Source organism: Chrysoperla carnea, chromosome 3 (assembly GCF_905475395.1).
Source record: "Chrysoperla carnea chromosome 3, inChrCarn1.1, whole genome shotgun sequence".
NCBI classification, from domain to species: Eukaryota; Metazoa; Arthropoda; class Insecta; order Neuroptera; family Chrysopidae; genus Chrysoperla; species Chrysoperla carnea.
This window is the reverse complement of record NC_058339.1, coordinates 35,602,428-35,616,249: the sequence shown is the minus strand read 5'-3', so window position 1 is coordinate 35,616,249 and position 13,822 is coordinate 35,602,428. Positions and strand designations below refer to the sequence as shown.

The window sequence follows — 13,822 nt, the reverse complement described above, 5'->3', positions numbered from 1 at the left end:
ATACATGGTATTTCAACAATTAACTCAGTCAATTGTTTATTTTCACTTGTTTTTAACTATAATAAATATCATCATATGATTTCTCGAAGAGCAAAAGAGATATCGGAAAGATTCAAAAACTATTGTAAAGGGAGAGGGAGAGAAAAGGATTGCTTCCAATTTTCATACGAGAAAAACATTACATAATACTGTTACGGAATTTCGAATCTATTCAAAAAACGGACTTTTTAAATTTTTAGGTAAAAATATTTCGACAACCATACCTATTAGAAATATTCTGATGGCAAATTCAAATTCAGCACTCCAAAATCTATAAAAAAATATTCTATCGCATCAATAATACCAAAAAAAAATCAAATTTTGTTGACCAATGTTATAGTATAGGAGCTCGCAACGTTTTCGAGAGAGAATTTCATTATTGCTGATTTTATGAAATGTTGTTCCCCTTGCCCTTTCTGTTAGAGCTTGGGCGGTCTGGCTGCCGGAAGTGGTTGCGTTTAGTACTGCGCAGCCTAAATGTACAGGTCATAATACTAAATTTTAAAATAATTTTATTATGTCTGTAATTTTAATATTATGTTATTTAAGTATACAAAAACCTAAAATTAATTTGCCAGACGATAATTCGTTTGCTAAACGTTGAAAAACGTTGACCTGTACATTTAGGCTGCGCAGTACTAAACGCAACCACTTCCGGCAGCCAGACGACCCAAGCTCTAACAGAACGGGCAAGGGGAACAACATATCATAAAATCAGCAATAATAAAATTCTTTTTTTGCCGACGTTGCGAGCTCCTGTACCATTATATTTCTTTTTTCTTTAACAAATTATTTTTAGCGAAAATAATTAAACAAAAAAATTATTGAAAAAGTTAATTAATTTTTTTCTATTTTATTATGAGAATTTAGAATACAAATTTTGAATGGATCCATTTAAAAGTCAAATAATCTGAAAAATATTTTAAGAATTTTTCTGACACATTACAATACAAATTCGAAATTACCTACATCACAATAGGTTGAATAGGTAATACTTCATTAATTTATCAGACTCTTGGCTACAAACATATTTTAATTATTGACAAATACTTTTAACTACAAGCAAACGACCAAAATAATGTACATTTACTTTTATCTATTTTAACTATTTATTTTGGCAACGTTTTCGGTAGCTTTCGATTTAACAATTAAATAATACCTTGAAAAAAAGACAAAACCAAAACAGTAGTTAAATATGATTTGTTAAAAAGACAACTTAATTGTTAGAAAATTTAATGGATCTTTCATTAAAAAAAAAAAGTGTAAAAAAGCATTAAAAATTTATAGTGTTATGTTCGAATAACTTCAGCGCCATTCATAACAAAACGTTCGCTTATGTGTTCAGTGCTTGTGTCAGTCTATATTGGGGATCCACGTCGTCGACAAATAACATCAGACGCGACGCCGTTAAGTTAGTGATTAAAGTAGTGATCACCGGCGGCGAAGACGACCATACGACGAAAACGAACGTGATATTTATTTATTAATAATACTCCATTATAAAAAATGGGGAATACATCGGGTAAAACAGCTCCACGATCACGTTCCAATAAAAAAACTGTACATTGGAAAGCAGCTGGTAAGCAATAATAAATTTTTCCTTTTTTTGAAATCAAATAAAAATTGGGAATTTTCTTTTGAAGTATTATTACAAATGATTTTAAATAAAAAGTTATTTTTATATCATGTATATCAAATACAATGAGAGCAAATGAGATAGATATCTCGGTTTATTACTACACATGTGAAGTGAAGTTTATATTCAGTGCCAAACAATTTTTAAATGTTTTATTTCGGGATTACAACATAGATATCACAGAGCTCGTTTATCGTATTAAATGCTTTGCTATTGTGTAAATTAATAAAAAATTAATAAACTGTAATGTATTTTGAATTGTTCGAAATATTTCCCTGAATTTTCCGTAGCAAATGTAAAATTTGCGATTTTATTCATCAAAACCCCCTTATAATTAATAAGGGCATTCTTAAACCATACAATTAAAAAAATTAAATTTCATTATAGCGGCCTCTTTTTTTCTTATTCTAATAGAACCAAAGTATTAAATTGTTTGTAACATTCTTTCGATAGTATTTTTTTCCATCGATTTTCCTTAGGTATCACTTTTAAAAGAAAAATCTCGTCCATATTCAGCAAATAACCAGGCACATTACCCTCATTATTTATTTTATTTCTTATCAGTAATCATTTTTTTCTTTCTGTGTATATACTGTGTTAACATGTATTTATGTCTTTAAATTGTCTGTTTGCTGTTAGTTTCTAAACTAGAAAGAAAAGTTGCCATATTGTCTTATATTTGACATTAAGGTTATACGAGCACTGTCGTCATAATATGGCATAGATATATATATATAACATATAGATAGAGGATCCCATGCATTGAAATTGATCTGAATTTGGAGAACAATTTGTGATTTATTTAAGATATATACTAGAGCCACCAAATAACTGACCAGAACATTTAATATATAAATATTTTACGCTAGAAATCCTGTGTATGTAATATAGGTATCTAGATAAAAATCCAAAGTCACACATGCGAGTTTATCAATTATAAAATCGCCAAATTTAATTTTTGGTGAAATGTAGAGGCGTGGTTTTTTCTTGAACATTTACTCATGTGAAAAGCATATTTTTTACCAAATTGAGCCATATCTAATTTTGTGTTCATCTTGTAACTGTGTTTATTTCCAATTCACATATTCATTTGTTTCCAGATAAACCCTTTCCACCTGGTCGTCCACAACTCGTAGCTGGGCCGCCAAACTTAGATCCCGATGTAGTCACATTACGATGGGACCGACCAATATCCGATGGTGGGTCCCCAATAATTGGTTATGTTGTTGAACATAAACGTACAGGCTCACCACATTGGGTACGTGCAACTCCAGGTTTAGTGGGAAAATGTGAGTTGTCAATGAGTGGTTTGGAGCCTGGTTGGCGGTATCAATTTCGAGTGATTGCCCACAATGCCGTGGATGCTTCGGAACCCAGTGAATTGTCTGAACCATTAACAGTTACTTTGCAACGTAATATCATAATAGCACCTCGATTTACAACACAATTACAAGATACAACCGCTTTGGAAAATGAAAAAGTAGAATTTTTAGTACAAATGTCGGGAATTCCAACACCCACTGTTAGTTGGTACAAAGATGGCTTTGAGATCTTTAGTAGTCGACGAACACGAATTTTAACTGAGAATGGGCAAAGCTTGTTAATTATTTATCAAACGTCATTGGTCGATGAAGGCGAAATTAAATGCACAGCCACAAACAAAGCTGGTCATGTGACCACCAAAGCTAATTTAAAAGTTGAAGCACCACCGAGAATTCGATTACCTAAAAATTATGAAGATGGATTATTATTTGAATTGGATGAAATGATACGATTGAAAGTTTCAGTTGCTGGAAAACCAGCACCAGAAATTTTCTGGAGTCATAACGGTGAAAGTATTGCCAATGATCCACGTTATGAGGTAATAAATGTTGATAAAACATCTGCTGTTAAAGTAAAAAATGCCAAACGTGTAGATCGTGGTGAATATCAAGTTAGAGCTGTAAATAAATTAGGTGAACATACCGCTACATTTTTGGTAACCGTGACAGACCGACCAACGCCACCGGGTAAAGTTACGGTTATGTCATTAGGTAAATCAGCTACGTTAACTTGGAGTGCACCTGAAGACGATGGAGGGTGTAAAATTGGTAATTACATTATTGAATACTATCGTGTAGGCTGGAATGTTTGGTTAAAGGCTGGCACAAGCAGAAAACTTAGCACAACTCTAGGCGATTTAATTGAAGGATCGGAATACCGTTTTCGAATAAAAGCAGAAAATCCGTATGGTATGAGTGATCCCAGTGAAGAATCGGAAACAATATTTATTCCAGACCCAAAAAGAGGTTTACTACAACCGCCACCACGTAGTAAAAGTATGCCACGAGAAGTACTTGAAAATGTTGAAGATGTTAAACCACCAAAGATACAAAAAACAAGTATGTCAGTGGCATCTTCAAAAAGTTCACTGAACAGTCGCCCGACAAGCCCAAGTCCAAATGAACCTGTAAGACCTAGCCGTGGTAATAAGATGAAAACTCCATCAATCACGCCAGATCCATCTCCTATAGCTCGACGAAGAGATATTCCGATAAATAATCCTATACCAAATAATTACTTCGATCGATCCTCTGTTGTGCGAGAATTGTCCTATGGAACTACAACAAAACCTGTCAAGAGAGAAGTAATAAATAAATCACCTGAAATAACAATTCAAAATGATTCCAAAATAGAAGCTATGGCACTACCTCCAAAAATTAATAATAATATAATTCAGCCAATTTTCAATGAACAAAACCCAAAAATTAACACAACCCTAGAATCACCTCGTAATGACGATATATTGCATGGAAGTTCTGAATTCATGCTAGTATTGTTGCCAAATAACAATAAGTCTGCCAACAATAGAAAAGGTACCAAATTACATTTACTTTTATCATTAACTGATTTATTTCGGAGTTAATTTTCCTTAATTTTTTCTAGGTGGAAGCATATCAAATATTAACATTGAATTTAGTGAAGGAGTAGCACCGCCAATGTCATTATCAGCGCCTGAGCTAGGTTTTGAACCTCCATTCTTAGGATCTTTACGTTATGCTGTAAGTTCCAGTGAATTATTACATGAACGTGCTATGATGCGTTTTTACGAGGCAACCCAAAATGAACAAGCTGAAACAATGTCAAATACAAGTCAATTAAAACTTCAACCAAAGGAATACGATACAATTAGTATAGGAAGTCGACGCCAATCAACAGAAATACCTACTATCAAAATTGAAAGCGACGAATTGGAATTATTAGAAAGGAAACATTCACTTCGAAGAAGATTATCTGGTAGTGGAATATCCCAACAAATGCTATGGCAACGACGATTAAGTTGGAATGCCCAACAAAAGGCACAAACAATCAGCGAACAATCATCATCCGCTGAAAATTTAAAAGAGGTTAAAATTCATGAGGAAAAATTACAAGTAAATCAAGGTCGGCTAAAAGCACCAATGATTCGGCAAAGATCCGAATCAGAAGAAATGGAAGAACAACTATTTGAACAAGTTCGAGCAAAAATGACCAAGCAAAATAGTCAAGAGGAGAAGAAGAAAATTGATATAGCCCCCGAAGATAAATGGGAAGAAGAAGAAGTAATAGAAACAGAAGAACCCGAAGAAGATATTGAAGATGAAGAATCATCTGACGACGATCGACCATGGTTGAGAGAAGAAGAGCATACAGAAATCATTGCGCCTCAAGAAGAGGAAACATATCATCCAAGATTAATGATTTCTCAACCAGTGGTGCCAAATAAATCAGATCCAACAGATGTGCCATTTGAAATATTGAATAAACCGACACCATTACCAGATCCAAACTTTATCCCTAAACCAATTTTAAAGAAAAAAGATAACTCCGATGAACTAAGCAAAAAGAATATACCGGACAAACCACAACGTAAAAATATACCAACAAAAGAAACTGGTTTGCTTAAAAATATTGCTGGTTCTCTAAGTCATTTAAGGATTAAAAAATCAAGTAAAGATAAATCCAAAGATGACGTTAAACCACAACCTACAATTATTATAACTGCAGCTGAAGCCGCACAGATGAAACGAGCAGAATCACGAAAAAATTCATTAGAAGAAACTAGAGTGGCCATTGATCATTACACAGACATTGTACGAGAATATGGTCAAGTTAAAAAACCACAAAAACCCTTATATTTGAATACGGAGGCTTTGAAGAAAGCAGCAGAATCACAAAACGATGGTGATGAGACAAATTCCGAAGTTTCTAGTGTTTCTAGTAGACCTATATCACCCGTTAGTAAATTATCGCAATATTCGTCATCTAATAGTGTTGATAAAAGTTTATACAAAAATCAATCAAGCGAAGAATCAATTACAGCTAAATTGAAACCCATACGCAAACCAATTGAATCAAGTGAAGAATCTATTAATAACAAGTTTAAACAACCATCTAGACGACAAATTAATGAAGAATTACTCACCAGAAAACCGAAACAATTGAGGAAACAAATTGATTCTAGTGAAGAATCAATTAGCACAAAACTTAAACGAAAACCAATTGAATCTAGTGAGGAATCGATTAGCACAAAACTTAGAAGAAAACCAATTGAATCAAGTGAAGAATCGCTTACTACAAGACTTCAACGAAACTCATTAAACAGAAAACTAAAGAATCCATTAGAATTAAGTAAACAACCACCAAATAATACTTCTCAAATACGTCCACTTAAATTAAAAGATACACAACCAAAAGAAACCTATTCGCCTCCAGCATCAACCTCTAAAAGTATACAACGTGAAAAACAAACAAGCGTAGATAAATTAGAACAAGATCAATTAATTCAAGCAGAAATTAAAGTTCGATCAACTGTCAATTATTTAACAGACGTCGCCATGTTTATTGTGGCATGTTGGTTATATTTATTCCATGATGCAAGATTAGCAATACCGATATTAATATTAATGGTTTATAGACAACTAAGTGATGAATTATCTCCATATATACCATCATGGTTAAAGCAAAAGAAAAATACTTAATCAGTCTATTAAACGTAGGATTAATCACTCAATTGTTTTAATGTTGATGGATTGAAAATTCTTTAAAAACTGAACAAAATGTCACTCACACTTCACACTTGAAGGGTAGGTATTACATATTCTTAGATGAGAATAATTGAAAATCGAGATAAAATCGATAAAACGAAGAACTAATTCTTTAAGCAAAAAATGTTCTATAGATATAATTTTTCCTTGAAATGGCTAATTTATGAGATATAAAGAATTTAAATGAAATTGAAGTGAAAAATGGCTGATTTTTCCAAAATAATTCAAAAACATTTATCGAAAAACTGGAATTATCTAATTCGAAGGGTACTTAAAGCTAACAAAAAAGAAAAAAAAATGACTGAAATACAGAACTGAAACAGAACATTTAAAAAAAAAATCTATTTTCTCTAATTTACTAAAAAGTGTATCTTGGTAAATAGAAATCGAAACGATTGAGAGATTATGAGCTACGTTTTCGGCAATAAATCATTAAAATATTTATCTTATCGTATGTTATTTTCCCATAAATAAAACACTTCTGTACTGATCTGTTTCTTTTTTTTTTTTGAAAAATAATGTATATTTGAATGTTTATATTTATATTTTAAATTTTAATGTTAATAAACTATTTAATTTTTTACATTTGGAATTTAATTAAAAAAAGCACAGAAGAAAAAAATTGGGCAAAAATAACCTATTAACCAATAATGCAAATTTAAAATGCTTTATACAAATCCTAACTATTATAAATGCGAAAGTAATTCTACTTGTCTATCTGTCTGCTTGGCTTTCATGGCCTAACAGTAGAATTATTCGACTTTGATAACATTTGGTATGAGAATATCTTGAATCGCAGGAATGAAGATAGGCTACTTTATTTTTTGAAAATAAACCCCTAAAGGGGTGAAAAAGATTACATACGATATATTACAACAAATAATGCAAGCTCTGATGCAAAGGGGTAAAATGATGGAAAAAGAATGAAAAAATAATGAAAAAAGCTTGCTTTACAAATATTTTGCAGCGAAGAAAATTTCCTTAATAATTTGGGAGTAATGTGGTCAAAAAGGTAGATTGAGGAGCGAAAGAGGGCTAGGAGGTGTCATTCTTAAACGTTATTTTTTAAGAAAGGTTGAATAGCTATGAGAATTGTTTTTGCGAAGAAAATTTTAATTGTATTAGTAGGAGTCGTAACGAGATGGCAATATAATAATAATAAGATAAATAATAAGAGTTCCGTTTTTACTTTTTAGCAATAAAGATTTTAAAAACACTATTTACATTTTAAAATTTATTTATTTTTATTATAATCTATTTTTACAAAATATGAATTATTACTACATAGAATCACCAAAAATATGACATGAAATTATAACAATTAGGAAAATGATTCCTATTGCACATGAGAAATTCCAACCAACATACCATAATTGAATATCTGAATAATAACTAATTAAAAATTCTGTATTATCTACTGTTAATAAATTTTTTGCAAAAAATTTAACCACTTGTCTTGGCGGCATAAATAACAATGCAGGAATTGTGTCGTGCTTTAAGGTTTTATAAACTTTATGAATTTTACTTTTCTCAAACACATTTATCGCCAAAATTTTTGAATTTGATGGAAGTATAACTCGCGTAAATAACAACAAGACTAAGCATTTGCTATCTTCAATTTTAATAATTGGCATTTTTAATCTAAACTTGTTCAAGATCCTGTCAAAAAGTAGGTAATCATCTGAAGGTACCACATAACTTAAGGTTAAAAATGTTTTCCATCCTCCAAGTAACGGATAACGTAATCGCAATTCTAACGAAATTGAGTCGTGATCCTTATCCGTCCAACTCTGATCGAAACTAACATAGCCAAGATTATCGTAATATTTTATTCCAGTACTATTTTTTGGAATTTTCCAATTTATAAATCTATTTAAATCAGGATTTCTATAATCCACATTGAATGTCTTTGACCTGGGACCTACAATCCAAAATAATTAATGAATAAGATAAAGAAACTCTGTACAGGCTAAAATAGGACCTATAAATAGTATAAAAATTACACGACATTATTAATTTTTTATTTAAAATAATTTGGTAAGGACTATTAACCCATTAAAGCCATTAGGCGACATTGTGAAACTTACTAAAAAATTCTGAAACATTCCAGAAAAAACTGGAACACTTTTAAAGAAAAATATTCCAATTCTTCTTGGTGAAGGCTAGGCATGACAGGGAGAAAGCGCTATAATGATATATTCAGTGATAATACAATTTCTAGAAACTTTGTGAACGTTTTAGAAAAAGTACAGAATTTTTAGTAAAAGGCAACTAAAGAAATGTTACTTTCGGAGAAAGTTGTTCCAGTTCTTGGCGAAGGGCCTTGGTTGTAAGTGAGAGAAAGAAGCTCTAAAGAGGTACGTTCGATAAAAGCAGTTTCTAGAAAATTGTGGAACGTTCTAGAAAAATTACAACATTTTTAATAAAGGCACATAATACACTCAATTATTACATGTATGCATACAATAGTTATTTACGATACTAGTGGGATAACAGCATTATTACCGTACGCCTGCGAAATTTGCACTTGTAGCACGAGTTGGACAATCGCAGAAGTATGTAAATAATGCGTTATCGTAATGAGCTACTTTTCCCACGCTTACTGAGTGAGAAAAAAACTTCTTTCTCACGGGCGTAGATAAAAACATTTTATATTATATTAGCAGGATATAGATATTTCAATTATACTTACCTTTGTTAACTATTTCCAAAGTCTCAGTAATTTTAATTTTACCAAAAATAGAGCTTGCATCAATTTCTCGATCATAGTGTTGAATAATAATCATACCAAACGAGGTATATTCTAAATTAATTGGTTCATACGAATATCTTTCAACATATTTATATGGTCCATACGTTCTATTAAATTTTTCAGATTCATTTTCATCATCAGTCGGTTGAAAATAATGAACTAATGTATTTTGTATTAATGTATTATATGCTGAATAAAAATATTTATTTCCTGGATATAATCGAGTTATATATTCTGTTTTTGGTATTAAATCAATTTGTTTTGTCGCCAAAATATGAATAAAATGTACGTAAATTTTACCAATTTCACCACTTTGAAGTGGTCTCAATAATTTTATTTGTAAATATTCAATTGTATTATTTTTATATTGATCTTTTATGTTATGATACGTTAATTCGTCTTTGGAATTGTCAGCAAACACTAAAATTATTAAGGTACATTATAAACAAACAAATAAAGAAAGACACGTACGAAATTTTTTTTCTTTAGAAAATATTTATTACTTAAAAATCGATCACTCTAAAAATTTGGATACAACTCGTTAAAATTTATTTCTGCTAAAAAAGTACAAGTTATTCTTAAACACAATCCGAACCTGGACCAACATATATCTTAGGTAAACAGCGTTAGAGTGAAATCTCGCACCATCCTTAAAACTAGTTCAGTTAGCAAGTACAAAAGATATTTAGATCCAGGCTATCATCTGAATTTTTTATGAGATTAGTGTTGTTAGTGCCCGATCTAATTATACTATTTCTAGATACCACAATTGTGGTCTCTAGAAATAGTGTCAATAATTTACTATACTTTCACTTTCAGGCTTCGATATTTCGAAAATCAAGCAACATGTAGAAAATTTTCATCCTTTATTTTTTTTTATTTTAGCGTTTTATATCCCATCGATAGATATATTAATATATCCTAGAAATGAATCACTTATCATCATCTACAATCACTTAATCAAATTTAAGAACGTTGTCTTTGTATCCGATAAAATAAATATGATTACCTGAAAATCTATAATGTTGTACATTTGGTTCAATCTCAAATTTATAAACCGATACATTTTGTTTAGAAACATTTTCGAATAAGATTTCATGTTCAATAAATGCACATTGATCTTGAAGATTAACATATCGTAATACTTTTTTATTTATTATTACTTCATATGGTGGTAGTGCATTAATTAATGTTAAATTAATTAATATATTTAAATATAGGAAGTCAATATTTTTCAATAATTTTTTTATCACCATTTTCATAAACATTTGTCACTAAGTACAGTGTTTAGCAGGTGTTAAGACAATAAGAGGCCTAAGCTTACTTAGATATATTTATTAATAACAAATTATCTGGTATAAAACTTAAGGCGTTTCGATAACAAAAAAAAAAAGTATTTCAAAAAATCTGAAATTTTTGTGTTAATTAATACGTATTTAATACGTCTTCTGTATAAACAAGTACGGTTTTTTGTAGATTCTTTGTACGGTTTTCATGGTGGTATATGCAGAAGCCGTATTAAATGGTAGTTTTTAAATCAACCAATGCTTATAAAAATGTTATCATTCACATTAAAAAAAAAAACTCTTATCAATATTCCTCAAGTTTTAAGCTGAGGCAGTTGCTCCGATAGTCCCTTTCTAGATTCGCGAGAATTGAAACTGAGAGATTGAACCGAGGACTGAAACTGGTATGCAATACATACTGCTTAGGTAATAAATTCTAAAATAATTTGTGTAATGAAATAAATAATAACAAAAGCTTTTTATTTTATAAATTAATATAATATATTTACAGTAGTAAAAATTTTATGTATAACATATCAACTCATCTTACAAAAGAAAACAAAAAACAGGGTGAGATAATTGCTGACAGTATAGCATTCTATAGGCGAATAGTGGATTCAAAAATGACGTATTTTCATACAAACTTTCATCTCCCTTTTCCACCAAATTAGTTATTTTATAGTTGTTCTGCTATTCGGGACGGAGGCGAATTCAACAAATCAGAGATCAGTAGAATCGGTCCTGCTGTTTTATGAATTATAATTTATTATATGACAAAAATCGCAGGAACTCAGTTTTTCTGTAAAATGATAATTTTAATGCCTATTAATTTACACGCTGTGAATGTTTTATTTCCTACAAGCATAATATGAACCACTTATCAAATGAATCAAATAATTTTGGGATTTAAATCATAATTATTACATGTTTTAAATCATAATTATTACATGAAAATGATTTTTTCTCCGTTGTGAGTTCGTTTATGAATATTTAAATTATTTCTATAATAATCATGCCTTGTTTCTTTTTTTTTTTTTTTACAAAAATTGTACAAAATTGAGTTGACAAACTCAACAGAGAAATAGGGGCCCGAACTTGGATTGCCCCGGGACACCTTTAACTATCAGTTCGTTGGTTCGGCTCTGATCACATAAATAAGATTCTTTTTTTCAATGGAAAATGTTTTATCACAAATATTACCTACAAAAAAAAAGATCTTAGTTGTCCTCATGTTTCCTCAACGTTTTCTTCTTTGACTATCACTTCTGAATCTAGTTCTTGTTCAATTTTTATATTTTCTTCTTTAATCAATAGAACATTATTAATATTAGTTTGTTGGTGTTCTGTTGAATCCATTTCTTCTACCTTTTCTTCTTTCACTATTACTAATTCGAAAGGTATGTCTTGTTCCATTTTAATTTGTCCCTGATTTGTTAAAAATTGAGGAACAGCTCCTTGCTTCAGTCGTTTTTTTATCACTGCCACCTGCAACGTTTATAAATATTGGACCGTTATAAAACTTTGTATACCAGTGAACAAAATTTTCTTTCTTTTGTGTAATAGATTTCTGAGGACTTTTTTTAAAACACATTATATACCTCTTGAACAATTATTCCAGACCCGTCAGCTATATATGACGTGAAATCCGTTTTTCGAAAATGCTTTTCACAAACACGAAAATTTTTGCCAACATTGAGGTTAGGATACACATCACGAACAGCTTTTAACCACTTTTCACGCCTGCCAATATTCTTTGGCACTCTAAAAACTGAACGTTTTTTTTCTCCAAAACAACTCGGAATTATGCAACGTTGAGGCATAATTGCATATATAAATAATTCAAAAACTTCTACGCACTTTCGAAACACGTTCAAAAGTTTGTTGTTTTTATATTATTAATCATCACGTAAAAAATATCAAAGAATACAGGTGAATCTGCATTCTTTAGTATTGCAGACATCGGTCCTGTCAACTCAAATCCACGAGCTAGCAAGTTGTCCATAGTGACCTTACTTATAAATTTTTTTTTTGAAACAGTTATCCATAGATAAAAGAATTAGTTATCATTTTCATTCAAATAGTTACATAGCCAAATTAAAAAAAATTTTAAGTTTACAGAACCACTTTGCATGTATGTTATTATTTTAATATGACTCACATCAGGAAAAATCGTCGGAACGCTGTTTTTCTTCAAGCGCGGTCTTTTGCGTGGCACAACCAGTTCTGATCCATCTGTCATAACATTTATATCGGTTCGAAGAATGCATTCTTCTGCGAAATGTAACTCGCAAATAAATAGGTTTTTTGGCGGACATTTACTTTGTTTCAGATGGGACCCAACGGCATTCAAAACCCGGTTGTAACTTTCTGAATCCTGTAAAAGAAATTTGTGTCACTGATATATTGTACATTTCTTGAAAGTATGTTCCAAAACTTTCATTAATCAGCACTTCCTAAACAGCACTTGATTTTATATGATCTTCATAAGTATTCGAAAAGTATTTAAAGGATTCTCATAAAAATCTTACAAAAAATTTGACAAAATTTAATAAAACGTATTGTAATTGTTGAACACTTACGGAATTACTGATCTGAAATAAAGCCGTGCGGTTTTCTTGGTTTCCCGATTTGACGCCGCATTGCACCACACAGCACACTCGCGTCATTTTGTTAAATTAATAGCAATTTTTAACATTGTTTACAAAAGATAGCCCTATGCGCAGTACAAAGTGCGCAACGACCTCGCCCAGATAGTCGTCTTTTCTGCTACACTCTCCACTCGAGTTTCACTTGTTATATGGATTCGTGCTGTGAGCTTGTGACTGCTCCGTCAGGTTATCTTATTGTTTTGATATAGACCTTTTCATTTTAAAAAGTGAATACTTTTTGTCTCGGACAGCTTGTAAAAAAACTAATGTGATAAAATGAATAACAAATATCTTGTATCTTTGTCCAACTTATTACTGTCTGTACGAAACAATAGTGAATCTTAATTAAAATGCGTAATAGAGAATATTCATGAAATTTAAATTTGGTTCAAATA

General features: G+C 30.9%; 2 protein-coding genes across 3 annotated transcripts; one reads left to right on the top strand and one right to left on the bottom strand.

Annotated features, from left to right (window-relative positions):
- The first annotated feature begins 1,243 nt into the window (after positions 1-1,243).
- On the top strand, positions 1,244-7,215 carry LOC123294999 (protein slender lobes). The gene is made up of 3 exons (XM_044876192.1): positions 1,244-1,618; positions 2,776-4,530; positions 4,601-7,215. Exons 1-3 carry the CDS (start codon positions 1,546-1,548, stop codon positions 6,673-6,675), a joined length of 3,903 nt encoding a protein of 1,300 aa, XP_044732127.1. The 5' UTR covers positions 1,244-1,545; the 3' UTR covers positions 6,676-7,215.
- A 4,768-nt stretch (positions 7,216-11,983) lies between these two features.
- On the bottom strand, positions 11,984-13,672 carry LOC123295396. 2 transcript variants are annotated; one of them, XM_044876735.1, is made up of 3 exons: positions 13,359-13,672; positions 12,938-13,153; positions 11,984-12,264 (listed from the first exon to the last, which is right to left on the bottom strand). In XM_044876735.1, exons 1-3 carry the CDS (start codon positions 13,443-13,445, stop codon positions 12,007-12,009), a joined length of 561 nt encoding a protein of 186 aa, XP_044732670.1. In that variant the 5' UTR covers positions 13,446-13,672; the 3' UTR covers positions 11,984-12,006. The 2 variants fall into 2 exon arrangements, with proteins under 2 accessions (XP_044732670.1, XP_044732671.1); XM_044876736.1 differs by lacking the exons at positions 12,938-13,153; positions 13,359-13,672 and adding an exon at positions 12,378-12,806.
- Positions 13,673-13,822: the final 150 nt, after the last annotated feature.

What these genes read in the sequence shown, in the direction of transcription:
- LOC123295396 (XM_044876735.1), bottom strand. Translation starts at nt 13,445, where the DNA reads ATGACGCGAGTGTGCTGTGTGGTGCAATGCGGCGTCAAATCGGGAAAC. An exon ending in TATTTCAGATCAGTAATTCC is followed by an intron (nt 13,154 to 13,358) that starts GTAAGTGTTCAA and finishes TTTCTTTTACAG; the next exon opens with GATTCAGAAAGTTACAACCG. An exon ending in TTCCGACGATTTTTCCTGAT is followed by an intron (nt 12,265 to 12,937) that starts GTGAGTCATATT and finishes TAAACGTTGCAG; the next exon opens with GTGGCAGTGATAAAAAAACG.
- LOC123294999 (XM_044876192.1), top strand. Translation starts at nt 1,546, where the DNA reads ATGGGGAATACATCGGGTAAAACAGCTCCACGATCACGTTCCAATAAA. An exon ending in TGTACATTGGAAAGCAGCTG is followed by an intron (nt 1,619 to 2,775) that starts GTAAGCAATAAT and finishes ATTTGTTTCCAG; the next exon opens with ATAAACCCTTTCCACCTGGT. An exon ending in GTCTGCCAACAATAGAAAAG is followed by an intron (nt 4,531 to 4,600) that starts GTACCAAATTAC and finishes AATTTTTTCTAG; the next exon opens with GTGGAAGCATATCAAATATT.